The 20980-nt window shown below is 39.9% G+C and overlaps 2 protein-coding genes across 5 annotated transcripts in view; both read right to left on the bottom strand.

Moving 5' to 3' along the window:
• Positions 1 to 1392: 1392 nt before the first annotated feature.
• On the bottom strand, positions 1393 to 4121 carry LOC108121766 (membrane metallo-endopeptidase-like 1). 2 transcript variants are annotated; one of them, XM_070281821.1, is made up of 3 exons: positions 3691 to 4121; positions 3319 to 3606; positions 1393 to 3252 (listed from the first exon to the last, which is right to left on the bottom strand). In XM_070281821.1, the coding sequence occupies exons 2-3, from the start codon at positions 3518 to 3520 to the stop codon at positions 1475 to 1477; spliced, it is 1980 nt and encodes a 659-aa protein (XP_070137922.1). In that variant the 5' UTR covers positions 3521 to 3606; positions 3691 to 4121; the 3' UTR covers positions 1393 to 1474. The 2 variants fall into 2 exon arrangements, with proteins under 2 accessions (XP_070137922.1, XP_043067903.1); XM_043211968.2 differs by having other exon boundaries at positions 3319 to 3585.
• Positions 4122 to 4259: 138 nt separating this feature from the next.
• Positions 4260 to 20980, bottom strand: part of foxo (forkhead box, sub-group O) — a 30399-nt gene continuing 13678 nt past the window's right edge. For 2 of the 3 annotated variants that reach the window (XM_070280720.1, XM_017236470.3), the window contains exons 5-11: positions 13216 to 13508; positions 12490 to 12705; positions 12019 to 12223; positions 10572 to 10740; positions 10324 to 10448; positions 9617 to 10263; positions 4260 to 5437 (exon numbers count right to left, since the gene is read on the bottom strand). In XM_070280720.1, the coding sequence (XP_070136821.1) occupies positions 9901 to 10263; positions 10324 to 10448; positions 10572 to 10740; positions 12019 to 12223; positions 12490 to 12705; positions 13216 to 13508 (1371 nt within the window). In that variant the 3' untranslated portion in view covers positions 4260 to 5437; positions 9617 to 9900. The remainder of the gene's footprint in view (positions 5438 to 9616; positions 10264 to 10323; positions 10449 to 10571; positions 10741 to 12018; positions 12224 to 12489; positions 12706 to 13215; positions 13509 to 20980) is intronic. The other variant, XM_017236472.3, reaches the window with a different exon arrangement.

Genomic DNA, 20980 nt, shown 5'->3' with positions numbered 1-20980 from the left:
TCTTGTTACTACTTAGAAAAGGGGATTGAATAATCTTATATATTCTTGTCATATAAGAGGAGAAAGTATTTAGCTATTTAGCCATTACCATTTAGTAAAATTGTTTTTTAAAAGAGTTACTTTAAGTTTATTTTACTTTGAAGGTTTTCAATTTTCTCATTAAGCATTAAAAGCTCACCCTTCGAACATGGGTTGACTTCAGTGGCCAATGAAACTCTTAAGTGAAGGTATTAATTAGCGAACAGATATTAATTTTATAGATGATTTCGAACAATTGTACCAGATAAATTCTGGCTACACAAGGGCCACTTGAAGTAGTCAACGAATTTTAGAATTGTTTAAGTTAAAAGCTTCTGAGGCAGGGTATCTTGTTTGAAAAAGTGACGATCGGCAACTGAGTCGGCCTTCCTCAATCCAATTTTTATACCCTTGCAGAGGGTATTATCATTTTAGTCAAAAGTGTGCAACGCAGTGAAGGAGACATCTCCGACCCTATAAAGTATATATATTCTTGATCAGTTTTAAGTTTCATTCTTGAGTCTCTCAGTTTTAAAGCTATCGACTTGAAACTTTGCACACACCCTTCTATCCTTTGCACGCAGTATATAAGTTCCGACTTATATACCGGGATCGGCCGACTATATCCTGTAACTGCCATATAACTGATTGATCGGAAATGGTATAACTTCGGTGTTTTTAGAGTTAGAGAGTTCAAATTTAACATGAAAGCTATTTTTGGCAAAATAATACGACATGCAAAATTTCGTAAGGCTCGGCCGACTATATCCTACGGCGGCCATATAACTGAACGATCGGAAATGGTTTTTGGTAGAAATACCAACTTTGGTATATGTGAAGATAGAAGTTTGGCACTTTTATTGATTTTGTATTGTAATAAATTGGGTTATAATATGATATTCTCATAAAGATCGGCCAACTATATCCGATGTTTGCGATATATATCCGGTTCTAACTGCAAGGCTATATCAACTTCAAGTATCATATCAACTATATTAAGTTATCAAGAAAGACAGGATTGGCACGGCACCAGAACAGTCTGGGCCAAAGATGTTTTGAGGGTTGCGGGTGGTATGTGAAACAACATCCTTTAGCGCTTCTGGTAGGTGCCTGCCGGTAGAGAAGCTTGCACATAAATCTCCAAGATGGCCTTAACCGTTGACCAGATGGACTTTGGCCATTCGAATCCCAGAATGTATGTAGAATAGTGTAGAATAAAAAAAAAAAAAATTTTGTCTCTCTCTTAAAAAGAAATACATTTCCTCAAAAGTGTCCCCCGGAATTGTGCGGGGTAAATTTTTATTTCATCTCGGGGACAGCAAATGGCGCTTTGGCGCTTTGTGTAAAAATTGATAGGCAAAAGACTTGAAAACATACTATTAATATTCGCAAAGTTTTATTATAAGTATATCAAAGCAAGGTATTAACATTAATGAATTTAAAAACAGAAGTACATTTACGATTCAAAGAATTTACATTTGACAGATGGATTCATACTATCCTCCGACTTAGGACACTGGAAGGCCTCCGAAAAGCCTTTTGTATTCCTAAAAATCTCCTTCAATTTCGTTTCCTCAGGATCCTCACCTTCTCCAATATTCGGTATATAACCGTTGAGGATGATTTTGGCAGAATTTTGAAAGAACAGCTTCTTCAGGGGAATCGAAGTAAATTCCGGCTGCGTCTGGTTGAATGTTGAATCCGAGTCGAAATAGGTGTCAAAGGCAAGCTGTATTCCAGTCATTTGGAATATATTAAAAAACGGATATTCTGGCTGGGATTTATTAACGCACTCTAAACCATCAGCAAAATGCTGAATTTCATAGAAATTATTGAACAAATCGTTGATGTTGCCTTGCGAGTCAAAAAATATTTGACATGGAAGGAACTGAGAAATAATATCTGCGGCCATTATAACGCCCAGGAAACTGACTTTGAAGATATCGTGGCTGTCGTAAGCAAAATATGGCTCCTGCAGGACCGCGGACTCGATGATTAATGTGTTCAAAAGATCTATCTTCGTTGTTGGGTAGTAGTCATATTCGAGCGAATTTATTGAAAAGAAAGCAGATCCTCTGGGCGTGGGTTCATTTAAGTTACTTATTTCCCTCGCAGCAGTTGACTTCAGGACTTTCAACTGAGCAGCGGGGTAGTCTTCATCGCCAGTCAGCTCTAGATCTTGGTAAAACGCTTGAACGAACAGCCGGTGACTTATAATAGATGGCATATTGTTAAAGTTTAGGTCCAATGTTACCAACTTGGCCTGTAGAGCTGCATTCTGCGTATCGGTCAGTTGGAAGTGATTCTCCTCCAGTTTCCTTAAAAGCTTGGTGCTTATCGCCTGAAAAATTCGTTGGATTTCTGACGTATATTTCTGGAGCTCTCCTTCTCCCAAGTAGCGATTCTCGTACAAGAACTTGGTGGCGAACTGCATTTGGTATCCCACGACGTTTATACAATCATAGGAGTTGTCCCCGGTGGGATAATACCCGGCGTTTGTCACGAAATCCACAAATCGGACCATGATGTAGGAGACAATAACCTCGTTGTCGTATTTTTTCAGAAGATGACCCAAGCCTCGGAAATACTCAATGTTATACACCTGAAGCTCAAAGTCAGAGTCAATGTCTCGCTGAGTGTACGTCTTGAGAAATTTTCTCCAGCGCAGCCCTCCATTTGCTTCATCCTCCATTTCAGACACAGTAATGATCGTCGGAAAAAACTCAAAATCTTGGGGCAACTGGCGAATTTCCTTCTCCAGCAGGCAGATAGCTTTGGCAAGGTAAGTAGCTCTTAGGAGAGAAACATCTAATCGGATTAGAAGTTCCTTCAACGAAGACTCACTGAGAAATGGTGCTTGTTTTTCTCCGTTATGGGGCGCGTCAATAGTCACCAGTTGGCGTTTAGTATTATATTGATCACTAGCCAAAATGGTATTGAAAAATATATCGTTCACGGCGTAGTTTCGTAAATTAGCCAGGGTGGTCATCAAGTTGAACCTTGCACTCCGCCACTGACTAGGACTTGAAGCAAACTGGGGCCAGTCGAGGTCCTTTGACGGTGCCACTAGCTTCAAATAAGAGCGTTCCGATCCAGTGGCATTAATGGTTCTCTCGCAACTCTTATAGAAACGCCACACTTTCTCCTCCACGCCCAGCTCATCGATGAATTTTCGTTGGCGCAGGTCTTCAAAGATCGGAACTAGTCTCTGGTTAACCTTTTCTCTGATTTCTCCTAGGTAATGAAGTAAAGAAAAAAATGTAATTAAAGGCCCTTTAAATATGGTGAGACATTAATTACCTAATTGATTTGTGTAACGCGTCTCATGGCGCTTTGCTTTGTTTCCACCGATGTACTGGTAAAAGTCCCTACAGGGATCGGCAGAGGTGTTGACATAACCAGGGATACTTTCCAGGATTCGTGTATTAACATCTGAGCTGGATGCCACGCTCCAAGTTCCAAGCAGCAGCAGGAAGTAAGTACACGTTCTGGTGCCCATCATTGTCGACAAAAGACTGTTTCATCGGCCCACAATACTCTAGAGCTTCGTCGCTTTTGGATGATAACCTGTGGGTTAATCTGTTGAAACTATTTGCCGGTTTTTTTCGACGAGTATTTATTAATTTAACATTTCATTTTTTATTTATATATTTAGCGTTATACTGCTCTTACCAGATGTTTTTGGGAGTTGCGGGTGAGATGTGAAACAACATCCTTTATAGTTTCTGGTTGGTGCCTGTAGAGAAGTTTCACTTGCTTTTGACCAGGATGCACCTGAATCTCCCGGATGACTTTCACCTTCGCCCAGATGGACTTTGGCAATTTTAATCCCAGAATGGAGGTAGTCAGCGTGGAGAAAAATATTTCCAAAAACAATAAAATAAAAAAAAAATCCTTTTTTTTCGTTTAAAATGAAATATACTTCATAAAAATGTCCCCCGGAATAGTGCGGGTAAATTTTAATTTCCTCTCGGGGACAGCAGATGGCGCTTTGTCCCAAACGGTTGGCAACTCTATTTTACATGCCGCCCTAACATTTTCTACATACCGAAGTGTGTTACTGAATTTCTACATACTGAAATGTAGGAAAAAAAATTGGGACTGAAATCGAGCTTTTTCGAAAACGTCAAAAGAAACTTTGAAAATTTCAAAAACGAGTTTGAAAGAGTTTGAAAATGTACGATTCTTAATATTTGTTACCAATAAATTGTAAATGTATGAAATGAAACACAGGTTAACCGTTTTCTTATATTCAATCGTCAGTTTATTCATCTTCACTCCGTTTTTGCATTTTAAATAGTATGAACTACATTTGAATTTTACAATCTAGTTAATAATTAACATTTAGCCCATAATAGTACACAATAATGCGCATTTATTTGCTTTTAATTTTCTGTTCTTAGTTCTGTTTGGTTTTGTGGATATTTTTTTTAGATTTCGAATTTAAATTTTAGTTTCATGGGACCATAAAAAAATAATAGATTTGAAATAACTTACAAATTTTAACAAAAGCTATCTGAAAAGTTGCTTTGAAACTTCAAAATTGGTATTCTCTAAATTTTAAATTGAAAAATAAGTATTTCAGTTTTTTTATTTTGAAGAAATTATTATTCGTAAGGTCCCTGGTTTTTTTTCTACCAACATTTACATTTACTAATATATGACATTTCAATTGGATGTATTTCATAATTTTCTTTAACTTTTACCATCTACATATGTTTTTTGCAAAGTTTAACAAAAGTGCATTACGCTCTTCGGGGGGAAATTGGGAATTTTTTTATCTGTCCTGATGTGAGCTGAGCTAACTAATCAGAAAATGTAATTACGTATTCCATTGCAAATCTTAAAAATAATTTTTACACAAGTTTCTCATTCTTTAAGGGTTTGCTCGCTCGTTTATAGAAAAAATATACAATTATAATTAGATTTTCAATTAAATACATTAATTAAGCATAAATTATTACATAATTGTGCTAATTTCCTTTGTTTTCGATTTCATACATTGATTTTATTTGTTTTCTTTTTTGATAGCTATTTTTTATGCTTTTTCCGTTTTTTTTTCGAACATTTAGTTTACGTTTTACGCTTGTTTTGTTTTTAGTTATCAGAATTATTATTATAGTTTGTTTTTATAACGTCAAGGGTATTAGAATTAATATGTACAGTGTTCAACTTATTGACTAACCATTTTCTCAATTGAATTCAAGGTTCTCTCCTGCCAGATGACTGCTTCCTTTTGCATTGCCAAGCACAGAGAATTTCACTAATTGTAGCATCTAATTATTGGTGATTAATTGGTATTATTTGTATGCTTCGGTTGTATGTTTAATGCATATTATATTCATATATATATATTTGTAATTGTATATCTATGTATTTGTAGTGTATGTATGTTAGATTAAAAGCGACCAGATTTATCCTGAAACGAAAGAAAGAATTTATTTTATTAAAGAATTTTTAAAGATTTTCTGGGTAAATCAGTCCCACATTAACACTTAATAAAAGGACAATCAGCTTGCTTCAACAGTGACCAAGACAGCCTTCCCCCTCCCTAGGAGTGGCTAATTTATTCAGATTTTCCTTTTTTCTTGAAGGGACATAATAGCACTTGACACTTGGCAGGCTCTTGTTCGGAATCAGAAATATTCATAAGTAGTCTGATGGCATGTAGATAAAGGACCCCCCGCCATAGCATTGGCAATTTTTATGCAAATTTCCGGAGGCCAACTACAGAAATGGCCGAAAATTATGCCATAAAAACGACGGCGCTAAACATTTAAAATAAGATTTTAGTCCTGTGCTTGGAAACGCCACTCGTGGCCATAACGAATAAATTCCCTTTTTTTGGTGGCAAATTGTTGTCGCCCTCGCGAACATAAAAATCAAAGCTTCTCGCTTATCGCTGGCAATTTTATTAGTTACAGCTTTAAATTATATTCGGTATGTAGATCACGCGCGCAGTTTTTATGACTTGCAATTGAATTTTACGAGACAGCTGTACGTCTCGGGCGAGGGAGTGTGAAGACTATTGCCTACTTATGAGCGCTTTATGGCGACACCCTCAGGACCCAGAGAGGGGCGTTGATTTTGGTATGCGACTGCTGGTGAGTGTGTGGTGAACGGGCTGTGATTAGTTGTGCCACACCACAGGCATATTTGCTGGGCCTTTCACGGCCGGATGGGCAGGAATAAACGCCGGCAGGTGTTTGCCCTTTGCCCTTTCTTCACAGCTCCTGTTTCTGCCTTCTTGCTATCCTGCAGTTTTATTACAAAGTGTGCTGGTTGTTTGCTTTATTACTTACACAGAGAAAATCTAAGAAGCATAAGTTATATTTTATAGAACATTTAATCTGACAGATTAAGGACCTATTTTTCCTGTGCATGTTGAGGTGTATGACTTGTGGGTATTTCTGTGCGAATTCTAGCTCCTGTCACGTCATTATCCTTTGTCCATGCAACAAGTGTTTAAAACGCTGGCAGAGCTTTATTTGTTTGAACGTGCGTGCTTGTGTGTCTGTGTGCTTGGGTGTCCTTAAGGACCTTAAGCAGCTTGTACACAAGCCGTTTTCCGTTTTCCCTTCGGTTTCCCTTGCTACTCCTGCTGCCGGGCTTGGCAATTGTTTTCCCTCCTTTGGAAAGCGACCTCCGCATCGTGTCGAGTTAAGTGAGTGTAAATGCGGTTTGCTGGCGCAAGGACCTTTTCCACCCACCTAACCCGCCCACAAGAGGTCCTTGCGTGTATCCTAGTCTGGCCTCGCTTATCATTGTTACCGACGTTGGCAGCTTAAATGTTATTAAATTGCTGACAATTTGTATTATGAAGTCGCGCAGCGCATTGGTTTCCCCACGCTGACAAATTGATTTCCCGTTGCCGCCAGGATAATGAAATTTTCATTTGAATGCCAATGCAGGGACCTTCTTTTTCTTTGCCCTACCACTTTGTTCTTAAAATTTTCCGGCACTTGGACAATTAGTTCTGACACTTGGTGGCCGAGTTGGTCGGCCAAACCTGTCCAAAGTTTCTCAAACAATGTGCCGGGATTAGCTCCCGCAGGACATTTTCTGTCGCTAATTCAATTTATTCAAACTTCCTGAGACGGCCGCCACCACCGCTGGGAATTTATTAATGATGCACTGGCATTAAAATTTAATAAAATGTGTGCCAGAGAAAAAAGTTTGCGGTCTCTGAATTATTCAGCGAGTTGCGGACAAGTTTCAACACCTAAACGAAAGTTGCGGTCCTGCGGCGATGTTCCTTGGTCCTTGAATCCGGTTGCCAAGGCGAAACATAGGCCGCGACATTGAAGCCGCACATTTTTTCCATTTTTTCGTTTCCTTTGCTGTTTTTTTTTTTTTTTCCTCCATTTTTTTTTTGTCAACTAATAAATTGCCTGAAAATGCCTTTGTGTTTCACGCGCGGTTTCACCAGGACAACCAACCTGTGCCCTCCGTTAAATATGCACTTGGAAAAAATTTGTGTGAGATACATATTTTAAATAAATTCAAGAAGGGCTAGACGTAATAGGAAACCTTCTACATAAGTATTAAACGAAACCATTTGTTTCAAGAGCTTTATAGTTAATTTGGAATATACTTCTTTTGTCATATTTTTCCAGTGCTTGCTCTTCAAAGAGGGGCATGCCCCGTGGTGGCACAGCAGCTCCAGCCATAATTTGAGTGTGACTTTATTATGTGTCAAGTCACTCAATCTGCGGACGATGATGTGATTTCGCCACCTCTCTCCCCCATTTAACATTTTTCAGCGTTTCATACAGACTCCTTCGAGGCAGATGCTGCGGCAACTTATTGAGTGGCATGTGTCTAATAAGAACTCGCCACCACTTGCTTAAAGTTACATAATTTCAATGGAATATTTTTTTATTAAATATTCAATAAGCCTAGCCAGCGTCCCTTTGCTTGAAACTTTAAGGAATTAGCATAATACAAAAGAAAGAATTTCTAGCACCTGTCAGTTGGATGAATTATGAAAAGTGAAAGAAATGGAAATCCTTGAATACAATCCCCAGTACTGGCTTCTTCTCCTGATACTCCAGATTCTGATGCAATTCAAATTATTCAGTCAAATGAAGCGAAGGCAAAGTCAAATCCTCGCCAAACAAAAAAGTTTGCACTTGGCATAAATTTCGAAATCATTTCATTCCCCGCCTTCTCTGGCAATTTTATTTTATTAGCACGTCATGCGATTGGCGCCAAACTTGACAAAGTTACAACTTTGTCCTTTAGCAACTGGGTTTCTTTTTATTTTTTTTCTTTCTTTTTACCAAGTATTGCTTTTTCTGGTCGCTTTGCTGTTTTCTAATTGTTGGCTTACAGCAGAACTTAGCGAGGAATTCAATTTGTGGGAGTGTGCGGCCAGGACAAAGGTTTCGTCCTGCGCTTCATAAAGTTTGCGACAAAGCAAAAATGAGCGGTGACATTGAAATAAAAAAAAATACAAAGGAATGTTAAGTAGAATTAGTCATTTCTGGACACAAAATGGTTGTAAGTTAGGACACTTCATAGTTGGAAGAAATCTGATTACATTTGTAACTCAAAATCTGTATAAATTATATTAGATATGAAAGTATTTAAAACTTAAGCTGCCATTAATAAACAATCACCCACCCAGCCGCTCGTCGGTGTAATTTTTCAATATTAGCAGCGTTTAACACGCTTGATTTGAGCGAAACCCTCCTCCAAGCTCCCCCAGGTGAGCCGGGTCAGAGATAGAATATCAGTGGCATGCATAAGTCACCCTAAGGACGTAATTAATTTTTCAGCATTTGCTTTCGGACGACAGTCCTTTCCAGACCCGCAAAAAGGTCCGGAGGAGGGGCGTAGTTGCCTTGACGAATTTTCGCCGCGGTTTGCATGGCCAGGGCGCGATACCTTGGGGGTATTTTCCCTCAGAGTCTCTGCTTGGCTAGTCAAATTAGCGCAAAAACGGGGAGGGACTTCGGGAGCACACAAGGAAGCAAGCCGCCCAGCGGCCCATCGGCCACGTATCCTGCGGATCGTCCTGCCAAGGTAGCAAAGTGGCCTCTTACATATTTCATGGCTTAGGTAAATTGACTTAATTTGCTATAATTTGAGTTGTTCCGCCACCGCCTTCCCGTTTCGTGCGCTTTAAAAAGCGTCCGGACAAATTGAAATTGAAAAGGACTTAAAGGCAGTTTCTTCATCGTTTTCCGGTGTTTTTTTTTTGTGTTTGTTGCTCTGGCTTTTGTCAATGTATTATGATAATTGAACGCTTGTAATTGCCCTCGAGTAGCAGAGCAAAAACGAAAGAAAAATAAGCATAAGTACACGAAATGCCGAAAGAATGTCCATAAAAGATTCATTGAGTGAACTGGAGTCAAATGAAGACGATTTGTGTATAAAACAGGACACGAAGTAGCAGCAGGATAACAAGAAAGGAGGAGGGTAAGAAAAGTCCTCCAACTAAGAAGGAGGGTGGCTTCCGGAATCCGGACACTGTGGCACTTTTTTACATATTCATAAAACGAGCGCCGTGAAATGAGATTATTAACATAATTTATGCCGTCACATTGGATGGCTTTTAGCGATGATGTAGATGGAAACCGACTTCTATACATACTTTGTAAACTTTTTAGTGGCGGTCCAGCTGCGTCTTACTGCTCACTGATCCTGCAGCTGCTCCTCTGATTCCGACTCTAGTTTCCAGCTACCAGTTACCAGTTACCAGTTTCCAGTTCCCATCTACGGCTGCTTACAACTTTACACTATTGTCCTTAGAGTTAGCGTTTTAAAGCGTTCCATTGGCGATACAAATAACACACACATTCATTCGCGCACACTCACACAACGATAACCATACATCGACTACAGATCGTGGATCCTTAATCGACTTTTAGCCATCATCTAATGCACCCAGGAGGGCGGTGAGGTCACCACACTCGGTTGCGAATATTGAACTCTGGCATTCAGATTTGTGCTGGACGTTTGTGTTGCCAATTCCAGGTTGTTGCTGCTGGTGTTGTTGTTGTTATTCAGGAGCAACTGTTGCTGCTGGTGTTGCTGATGTTGCTGCTGCTGTTGCAGTTGCTGTTGCTGCTGTTGTTGCTGTTGCAGCTGGGCCTGCAGCTGGTTCAGAGCGAGACTGGTGCCGGTCGAGGTGGTGATGTTGCTAATGGGGGCACTGTTGTTTACCAGGTTGGTGTTGACCGATGCCAGAGGTATGTTGATGTCCAGCAAGCCACCATAGCTCATCTCCTGCTGTAGCAGCTGCAATAGAAAGTTAAATTAATTCATTACAATTAAAGAAATACGGTAGGACTACTTTACCTCCTCGACGTTGCACTCGAGGTTCCCCACGGGAAAGTTCTCCAGATTAAATTCGTCAATCGGCTGCGCCTCGCTATTGAGCACCTCCAGGCATTGTCCTATCAAAGTAGAGGCGCAGTTATTATCTAAAATTTCGGTTTTGGGCATCGAGATAGGTTGGAGTTTCGCAGACGGTTAGAGGGAAGATAAGCAGGATAGAGGAGTACAGATAAAGAAAGTGCTAAAGTTTCAGAGGTTGTCGATGTTACCTTCAAGGTTCCCAAGTTGCTGCTGTTGTTGTTGTTGCACTAGCAATGCGGCAGTGTCCGCAGGACCATCGAGCACCACGTTGCTGTAAGTGTTTAGCGAGTCCGAGGATGGCTCGCTGTTCGGGTAGGCGGGCGACATTGTTGTGGTAACTGAGTTCGGCGAGAGGCCCTGAAAATAGATATGTTTATATTATAGGGTTATCTATATTCAAGATATGTAATTTGGAATTCATCCGGTTCTTGACCGGAATGCGTTAATTTTTCAGGGCTATTCCCTTTAAAATGTTGAAAAATGCATGTAAAGCTAATACGGCCCACGCCAAAGGCCCTATCTTGGCCAAAAATCATCGGAATCTTGGTCAGAATGTTTTAAACGATTTGTAGATCGATTCTCTACAAATCTGCATCAAAATCTGGGAACGAAATATTTTTTAGATTTTTTGTCCATTTTTTTGGGGATTCCCTTCAAAATGTTGAAAAATGCATGGAAGGCTAATATGGCCCACCGCAAAGGCCATATCTTGGACAAAAATCATCGGAATCTTGGTCGGAATGTTTTAATCGATTTGTAGATCGATTCTCTACAAATCTGCATCAAAATCTGGGAACGAAATATTCTTTAGATTTTTTGTCCATTTTTCTGGGGATTCCCTTCAAAATGTTGAAAAATGCATGGAAGGCTAATATGGCTAACGGCAAAGGCCATATCTTGGCCAAAAATCATCGGAATCTTGGTCGGAATGTTTTAAACGATTTGTAGATCGATTCTCTACAAATCTGCATCAAAATCTGGAAACGAAATATTTTTTAGATTTTTTGTCCATTTTTTTGGGGATTCCCTTCAAAATGTTGAAAAATGCATGGAAGGCTAATATGGCCCACCGCAAAGGCCATATCTTGGACAAAAATCATCGGAATCTTGGTCGGAATGTTTTAATCGATTTGTAGATCGATTCTCTACAAATCTGCATCAAAATCGGGAAACGAAATATTTTTTAGATTTTTTGTCCATTTTTCTGGGGCATCCCCTTCAAAATGTTAAAAAATGCATGGAAGGCTAATATGGCCCACCGCAAAGGCCATATCTTGGCCAAAAATCATCGGAATCTTGGTCAGAATGTTTTAAACGATTTGTAGATCGATTCTCTACAAATCTGCATCAAAATCTGGAAACGAAATATTTTTTAGATTTTTTGTCCATTTTTCTGGGGATCCTCTTCAAAATGTTGAAAAATGCATGGACGGCTAATATGGCCCACCGCAAAGGCCATATCTTAGCCAAAAATTATCGGAATCTTGGTCGGAATGTTTTAAACGATTTGTAGATCGATTCTCTACAAACCTGCATCAAAATCTATGAATGGAATATTTTTTAGATTTTTTGTCCATTTTTCGGGGCTATCCCCTTCAAAATCTTGAAAATGTTAATTTCTTATTTATTACTTACATCTCTGGCGTTGTGCAGGCAGCTGCAGTTGAGGGAGCGGTGAAGCAGGCACTGGGTCTGTGGCTGCAGCGTGTTGTAGCCGGGGGCGGGGCCGTTCAGGGCGTAGTTCGAGGGCTGCTGGCCCTGCTGCTGCTGTGGCTGCGTCTGGGGCGGCTGGTAGGGCGGCGGAGGAGGCTGTGTGGGGAGGCCCGAGGCGGCGCTGAACCTGCTCCAGCCGTACGATCGTTGGGTGGCAAGAAAGAGAAGAGAAGGTGACTTTATAGATCTGTCTGATTGGAAGCTGCCACATATCATATCAAGAGTAATTCTGCAGCATGCCAAGCTTTTGGTGGAGTGTCAAGGAGGACATGCAACAAATTATGTTTACAACGTAAATTGAACAACATAAAAGGATTTGTTTCTTTTTCAAAGGTTATTGGGGGGTCGTGACATTTATAAGAATGAAATAAAAAACCGTCATCGGGAACTGACCCTTGCTGCTGCTGGGTGCACAGCGTCAGCTCGTCCGCTATGGAGCCGGTGAGCTCCTCGAGGGCCTGTGTCATCGTGGTATTCTGGTAGTCGACACCCGGGAATCCCCAGTCGGGCTCGAGATCCTGGGCACGGATCGGACTTAGGCGTCCGCAGGAACTGGCGTTGGATGAGGCGCGTTGCCGGAAGTCGGGCGACAGCTGGAAGCCACCGCCACTTCATCATCATTGCACGAAAAAACAAAGAGGGAGAAAAAAACGGAAACAAACAAATAAATAAAAAATTCGAATAAAATAAATCACTTAAACTGAAACTAAAACTTAAAGTCTTGACAAACTTAGTGACCAGAGTAAAGACACAAGACAAGTGAAAATCATTTTGATAAAAGTCTTAAAAATTCTAAAAACTTGCCAATTTTTTCAAATGGGTAAAGCCTAAGCGCTGATTATTATAAAGTTTAAAATAATTTTAAAATCATGCTTCAAAAGCGATATCTAAAGGGACTTGAGAACCTTACAAACTATTACTAAAAAGTAATTTCTCGCTATTTTAAGTTCTTTAACTACTTAAGCTTAATAAAATAACATGCCTTTTAAACTTAAAAAAAGTGACTAGTTTTAACCATTTTAAATCTAAGGCTCTCATTTAAAAAATCAGCTAAAGTTATTACTTTATTTATCAAAAAGTTTCATTAAAAAATTGTAAAAAATCAAATTAAATAGTTACCTGTGCAGGGGACTCTCTGGAAAATGATCCAGCCCCTCGCTGACACTGCTGCTCGGCGAGGGCGTGGCATCGTTTAGGCCAACAACTCCGGCCTGCCTCAATGCCTCCACCCGCTTCTTGGCTCTGCCTCGGCGCTTCTCGTACCGGGACGTCTCCATGGAGGCGGCACGGCGCCGTACCGATTTTCCGGGCTTGGCCTCGGGATTCAGCATCCACCAGGAGGACTTTCCGGTGCCCTCGTTCTGGACGCGCATGAAGCGATTGTGCAGCGACAGATTGTGACGTATAGAGTTCTGTAACGAGAGCAAAGTATATTTTAGAGACACGCCAATTTTTTTAGAAGAAATAAAATGTGCAAAATTTGCAAATCCCTTGGCTTTTTGTCTAAGGATCTCTCACACCCCAATAGCGCTGATGTAACAATTTGTAAGCAATTGCTTCAATGGGAAAAACTGAAATGGTGGCTGCGTTTCCTTTCGTATTTCTCCGGTTGTGCCATTCAATTGTCTGTCGACATTTTTATGGTGTGCAGAACGCACAGGATCCCGCCACATTCACATATATACACTCTAATTGGAAGATGTCTTCACTGCTGTCGTCGTCGTCATCCTCGACGTAGTCGTAGTCCCCGTCGCTGTCAATTCATATTTTCCAACAATTGTCATAAATAACCGCGTGTAAGCAACGTAATGACAGCAAATCGACATCGACTACACAACCCAATCCCGACCAATAACTCCCAACTCTGTCTAGGTAAAATAAAAAAAACAAACAACGACAATTACTTGTCATCGGGTGCAAAAAAAAGTGAAATAGAAATACCAGAAACAAATAGAATCAAACACGTTTAGTGTGGATTTGTCATCAGCTGGATTTTTTTGGTGAGGGGGCTTCGGTTAAATAAAAAAAGGGAAAAGGGAGGTATGGTTTCAGTGGCAGCCAAAACTAAATGGAGCATTACAAACTAAACTAACTGAAAAGGCAACCTTCCACAGATTCCATCCACCAACAAAAATAAAAAGTAAAAGGCATACACTTCGGGAAAGATATTGAATATTAATACAAATATTATACGATATTTATTAAGGTTTAAAGCAGTCTACTCTAGAGCATTTTACTCGGAACTCGTTTTAACTTTACTTAAAGACCTCACAGCACAGCATTATCTATCATTCCGTAGAATCTTAGAAGTACTGGGTATCAAATAGTTTATCTATGCACGGGAAAAGGTAATGTTTTAAAGTATTAAACGCTCTTAACTACTACTAATTCCCGGTACTCGACAAAAAGACCTATCTTTCTGTGTAATCTCAAAAGTACCGGTTATCATATAATTTAATATCAATAATTTTTTCTCAGTGCACTTTCTCCCCACATCCTTTCTAAGTCACCGAAAAAGCGATTGCGACGCGTCGCGACTCTAGGCGGCACATTGGCGCCATTTATCACCGTTGCCAGGACATGTGAGTGGGTGGCTCGGAATTAGGGGGTGGTGGCAAGTTGCAAAAGCGTGAAAGAGAAAGGGATGCCAGGCATCTGACAGACGCCCGCCTGACGACCTGAAACCTGTTCGCAGACAGTACCAGTATCCCCTCAGACTCTCTAATGCTGGATTTACTTAACAATTTTCTTCCTTCTTTTTTTTATTTGGCTGCCGAAAACTTTTTCTTGGCGACAGGAGGATTGGTTTGGGACTCGGATTCGGATGCTGTTGCGTCGGTCGTCCAGAGTCCTGTAACGACATTTTTTGGTTTGGCTCCGCCCTCTAATTTTACCCCCTTCGCATAAAGTTATCATTTTTATTTAAATGTTTAAGTGCGCTGCCGACTGAGGCGTCTCCAGCAGGACGAGAATGTTCAAACATTTTCGTTTCTCCTGCGGAGCTTCCATCCACTTGGCAAACGTTCTGATTATGCTAATGGCCAGATTGTAGAATTATCCAACCAGCTTCCGCCCAGGAACAGGATGTCTTGGCCGAATGTGTGGGTGGGTGGGTGAGTAATGAGAAAATATTTTCCAAATAAAATTTCCAAAGTTTATATATCAATTGGGGAACGAGTTAAAGGGACTCTTGGCGATGGGACATTTCTTAAAAATATCTTTTGATTAAAGCCAATCTTAAAGTCAGTCGAATAAAGTCCAAAGTGGGGTGTAGCCACAAGGCCATAAAATCAAGGCAAAAATGCAAACAAACGGCATTCATAATTTATGGCACACACTTCATTGAATATTCATAACCTTAAATCTCGGCCAGAGAAAAAAAAAGCCAAAAGAACATGCCAGCATTGCGAACATTCTCAATTCATCTAACTAATTGGGCCTATTAAATCGAGAGAGATATTATATGTACGCGACTCGGTGACTGCGACCACATGTCGACCTGCCCGGGGGCTTAAAGGAAGTCTGGGCCCCAAAACGTGCCATGGGTTACCAAGGAGATGCATTATCCGAGGCTACTCAGCTGAAGAGGAGGATAATTTGGGGAAAAAATATTACATAAATTTATAGTAGTTTTCGTTTTTAAATTATTTTGGTTTATAAATGTAAAATCGAGTTTTCATAACCTTAAGAAGTGATTACTTTTCATAATCATAATTATTAAATATATATATATTTTTTGTGAGACTTTTCCCCAAGTGCATTTGTAGTTATGCGTATGTAGGTCATCCCATCGTCGCCTCCACAATTCGCACCCATGGCAAGCACATGAAAAGCAATCGGAATGGAAAAACTGGGCTTCCATTGAATCTAGTTGCTCCCCAGAAGCGGCAAATGAGCAAAAGCCAGAGAAATGAATATTTTCATGTATTTATGGGGTGTGCCGATCCGGTAGTCAAGGATATGTGGGCCCTTATTCTGTACAATTAATGTGCAACGAGCGTGAAACACAATGAAGTTTCTAGGAATATTCAATTGCAAAAAATGTGACCCAATATCGATCGATCGTTGAGGGGGAAATTGTAGTTAAAGATATTTCCAGCGGAAAGCGGAATGACCAATTACAATTATTATAGAAAAACTTTTATTTATGAATGCCTAGCCGACTTTGTTCTGAATCATTTCTTTATAATTTATATGAATAATTGCCAGAGATAGACAAAAAGGGAACCGAAGCACTAAAATATATTAAATCTCCCAGCTCATTTCATTCCCCTCATATGAGAGTATTCCTGAAAGCCACGATGGGGTGACTTCAGGCGCTATCAGTCAGCTCCCCCTGTTATAAGGAGGGCAAGCCCTGCCTCTATGTATCTCGTGAAGCGCTGTCATCTCGTATCAAATATGCATATTTCATTGGGCCATTTGAGCGGCTTATGGAGAAGCTGAATCGCGACATGTGCCGCTAACTGGGTTGTCCTTAATATCTGCGAACAAGTGTCATTTAAAAGAGCCTAGAGATTCCTTAGAGGAAAGCTTTAAAAAAAAGGGATCATACTCTATAAATATTCAGCCTTGAAGCAGTTTGTTAAAGTCATTCACTCATCATTTAATCTAATTCCTTTTTTCTAAATCAAACTCAAAACATTTTAAAGGTTTGCGGCTGGCCGCGACTTAACAAAAAAAAATGGCACCAAAAACGTCAATAAAAACCTAAAAAAAAATCGTAAAAGAGTCTGATCTGTATCAGTTTATGGGGAAAGGCTAAACTCTGAATGGGCGGTGGGGTGTGGAAAGTACAAGCGCCCCAATGCCAGACAGCTGCAGCGATTCTCACACACAAATCAAATGAACACACAGCTAGTCTCCCACCCGACCACTTCGGCATGGAAATAAAAAAAAAAGATTATTCGCATTTAGATGTGAAATTGAGATATAAATTTTTGAAACGACACTCTACACTCCGGCAACCCAATTTTTTTTTTGGTTCGCCCAACAAACAGGTTACCATTCATTCGGCTAATTGCTGCCAACCAGGCTAGGCAGTTAAATTGAATTTTGGCCAAAACCAGTGGTTAAAATATATGTGTACAGCTTTCGGCATAACAAGATCCTGCATTAAAGCTGATTCTATAAAGAGAAGATGATTATTTAATTCTTCGAAATTCTAAGAAGTTTAATGATTTGATAAATGACTGCCTGGGTAATTAAATTACTGAAATTCGAATTCCGAAATGCGGCGGAAATTGTTTGGATTTTATTGATTTGCAAAGGTGCTGATCTGTAACACTTTGCGAGTGGGCGGAAAACGTGCTAAGAATCTGATGGATTGAATAAATATTACATCTGGAATCCCACTCATATTTGTATAAACCCGGCAACACAGCCTTGAACTGTCCAATATGAGGGATAAAAAAATTGCCAGTAGGTTTGGTTCAGACTCGGTCTTTTTTTTGGGAGCTGTCTGTTTGGCCAATTTGTAAACACTTTTGCTCCGAGTGGGCCAAAGACTAAACAAATCAAGATTGAAAATTTATGGTGATGGGGATCTGGTGTCTGCAATACTGTTTACCCAAGACTAATTAATTGTTTAAACAATTTGAGCTTTCAGAGATGCCAGCAGATGATATTCGAGCACTGTTTACCCAAAAAGATCATTGACAGTTGCCATTAAATTGGCAAACGGTTTAAAAATCAATTTGGAAACGAATCACGATCGCAGTATAGTATTGATTGGATTCTCAAATGTGATTTCTGGCGCGTGTACATGAAATCTCAACGTGGGGCCCCGGACTTGGGGCAATCATTGAAATTGATAGAACCTAATGGCAGACGTAATTGATTAGATAATGGCCTAGTAATGACCTAGACCATCTTGATCAATCAAGTGAAATATTATGCGTTAATATTGAGGCTCTTTAAACTCTTCCCAAGAGCATTAAGGGTCTCAGAGTGCTTTAAGCCGCTCCGCAATCTAAAATCAATATCGAAACCGTATCAAAAACCCATTGGCGAGACAACCAACAGAGGAACACAATTTCAAACTGCAAAACTAAATAAAAGAGCCATAGACATGGGACAAACATACTGATATAACCGAGTTGTCACTCACCCCCACCCTCCTGGACAAACACTGTAAAGATATGTGAACATAAAACAGGCGGCATTATCATCGCAATGATGATGTGATGATATGATATGGAATTGCAAAAGTTTTCTCTTTCTACTTCTTAGATGCGTGTCTGTTTCGGTTTCGTTTTTGGGGGATTTTTTTTCCGGCAAACTTTTATGAATACCAGTAAGGCATTGAAGGGCAGGAGGTCCTGTATAGGAAGATATTCTGCGACAAAGCCGCCAGCGAGGATTAATCGCAAGACACATTGGCGCCTGCGTGCCAAACGGAAACGAAAATCAAATGACAAAGCTATATATGTATGTATATATCCCTTCTGCCTGGTTGCGATTCAATTGCACCTGAGGAGCTTTAAATAGAAAAGAGCCCTTGAAGCAGTAAGTGTCAGCATGTCTGAAATTTATAAGAACTCCATAAGTGTCTGTGGATACAAAGAATGCTAGAAACCAACAAAAGGCAAACACAAACTTAAGCAATTGCACTTGGCCAACGAAATCGGACCAAATGATGTGCAATTTCTACATTTCCACAAAACCCATATATACACACACAAATGTAAGTGGTTACTTAGCGCGGGCGAGGACATTGCCCCAAAATGTATGCAACGAAAATTGGAGCCAAGTTCATAAATGTGTTTGTCTGCTGCTCGCCGCGCCGTTTGCCATTCGCTATTCTTTTGAAAGTTTATGAAACTGAGTGACATTCATTAAATACTAACAAGAGACAAATCCCATGTGGCTGGTATCCGAAGGATTTCTTAGAATCGAGTCCTTGATTGATTATGTGCTTGGATTTTGGGGCAGGCGAGGCTTAAAGAGTCGCGCAACAAATTAAATAATGATTTCCAATTCCGATTCGATTCTTTAAGCGGAAGCGAAAGCAGGCCAGTAATTTGCACCAAAACTTTATTTACGAGCTAGTGTGGCCGCCCCATTAGTTTGTGGCCCTCGTTCTTGGCCAACTCCCACTCCTTTTTGGCCATTAACTGGACATGAATGGGCTGCCCATCCTCAGGGCGAATGATAAATGTGGGCGGAACTCTGCCAAGTGGTCTTTGAGCGACATTCAATGGGATTTGAAGTTGTCATCGGTATACAAGACACACCCTTTTAAAGCTTAAGGAAAAATTTAGTTTCATTTTTATTAAAAAATTCTAAACAATTCTGACATTTAAAATTAGAAATTTTAATCATAACAGATCATCCTCTTTCATCAACTTTATTTTTGCTTCACTTTTATAGCTTTTTTTGATCATAAATGGAACAACCACATCATCTTGGTTGATTTTATGGCTTTTTCTTATGATTATTGCATATTTATTGAAGCCCCCTCTGGACTCGAGCTTCTGGTCTGAGACACTCGGACTGGTGGCGTTTTACTTTGTAGAACACCCATATGAGATAATTTCTCAATAAATAATTTAAACATTTATAAAGTAATTCCTTGTTTTTTTTTGTTTGATTTGTCTTTGAGTAGAAACCAGTTTGATTTGCGCTGCCATGATTGGCCTGCAATATTTCGATATTTAGTCGATTATATACAATGTTTCGCACAAAGTAATAATAGAAAGCAAACAAAGAAGTTCATTAAAATGACAAACTTTGATATTTATATGCGGAGAGCAGACCGAACCGAAATTAATAATTTGTAGGCAGAGCAGAAACCTATTTACTTTTTTGTTGGCCATAAAAAAGTGTAGAGAGAAAGGTGGGTGGGATGAGGATGATGGGTCGAGGATCAGCGCCGAATGGGCTGTCCCATTGCCAGACACACACAGTTCTGAATGCCAGACTCCGTCTAAGGCCATGCCCGACTGCCACTTGCATTCCGACCGGTACTGGTTCGTGCTCAAATCGTAAAATTCTAAGCAACTCACATAAATTTCGTCTGTGGAGATACATTTTTGCATGCGACGGTGCGGTTGCGGTGGGTTTCAAGGGGGATATGTACATGCATTTTTGAGTTTTTGCTGAATTTTTATAACCCAGCCTGCGGCGATGGTATTAATTAGTGCAACAGGCCATAAAAACGCTCGCGAAATTCTACAACACACCACTAACCTCACACAACGAGACGCCGCGTGCGCAGTACTTTTTCTGCCGCAAGTGCAACATAATTAATAGCCGCATAATTACGATCTAGACAGGGTCCCGTCTGGCCCGACACATATACCATTTGTAAGTGGCATGATTGAACAATGATTTGCGATCGTTTGCCATGGGTCTCGGTGACGAGGTCAGTTTTTAGTAGCCTCTTATACCATAAGGAACTGTTGTGTTTTATTGAAAAAAATTAACTATGCAACGACATAAATCAATAAAGGTTATGAGGATCATAAACAGACAAACAAGTTAATATGTTTTGAGATGGAAACTTTAAGATTTTCTTAAGGAAAGAATCTAACTTAAAAAGTCTATAGAGAGTTCTTTAAAATCTGGTGATTTAATGGATTATACTGTTTCTATAGCCATAACCAATAATTACTTAAGCCTTTCATTAATAGTTGCGTCAAAAAATTATCTAATAACTCAACTCAAGCCCTTCACAAATTATATAAATGCAATTAAAGTAAAGAATAAATAAAGCATTACATCGCACTTGGTAAGGGCCAGAATGTTGAGTAATGTCGTTACACTATCGAGACACTTGTAGGAAAACTCGTAACCTACTGAGCCATAAAACCATTTAACTAATATTTCGAAAAACAAACTAATGTCACGAAAAACGGGGGCGTGGCTATTGCTTCCGTGTCGC

This window comes from Drosophila bipectinata, chromosome 3R, assembly GCF_030179905.1.
Source record: "Drosophila bipectinata strain 14024-0381.07 chromosome 3R, DbipHiC1v2, whole genome shotgun sequence".
Taxonomy (NCBI): domain Eukaryota; kingdom Metazoa; phylum Arthropoda; class Insecta; order Diptera; family Drosophilidae; genus Drosophila; species Drosophila bipectinata.
The sequence above is the reverse complement of the archived record's forward strand: the minus strand, read 5'-3'. Positions and strand labels throughout refer to the sequence as shown.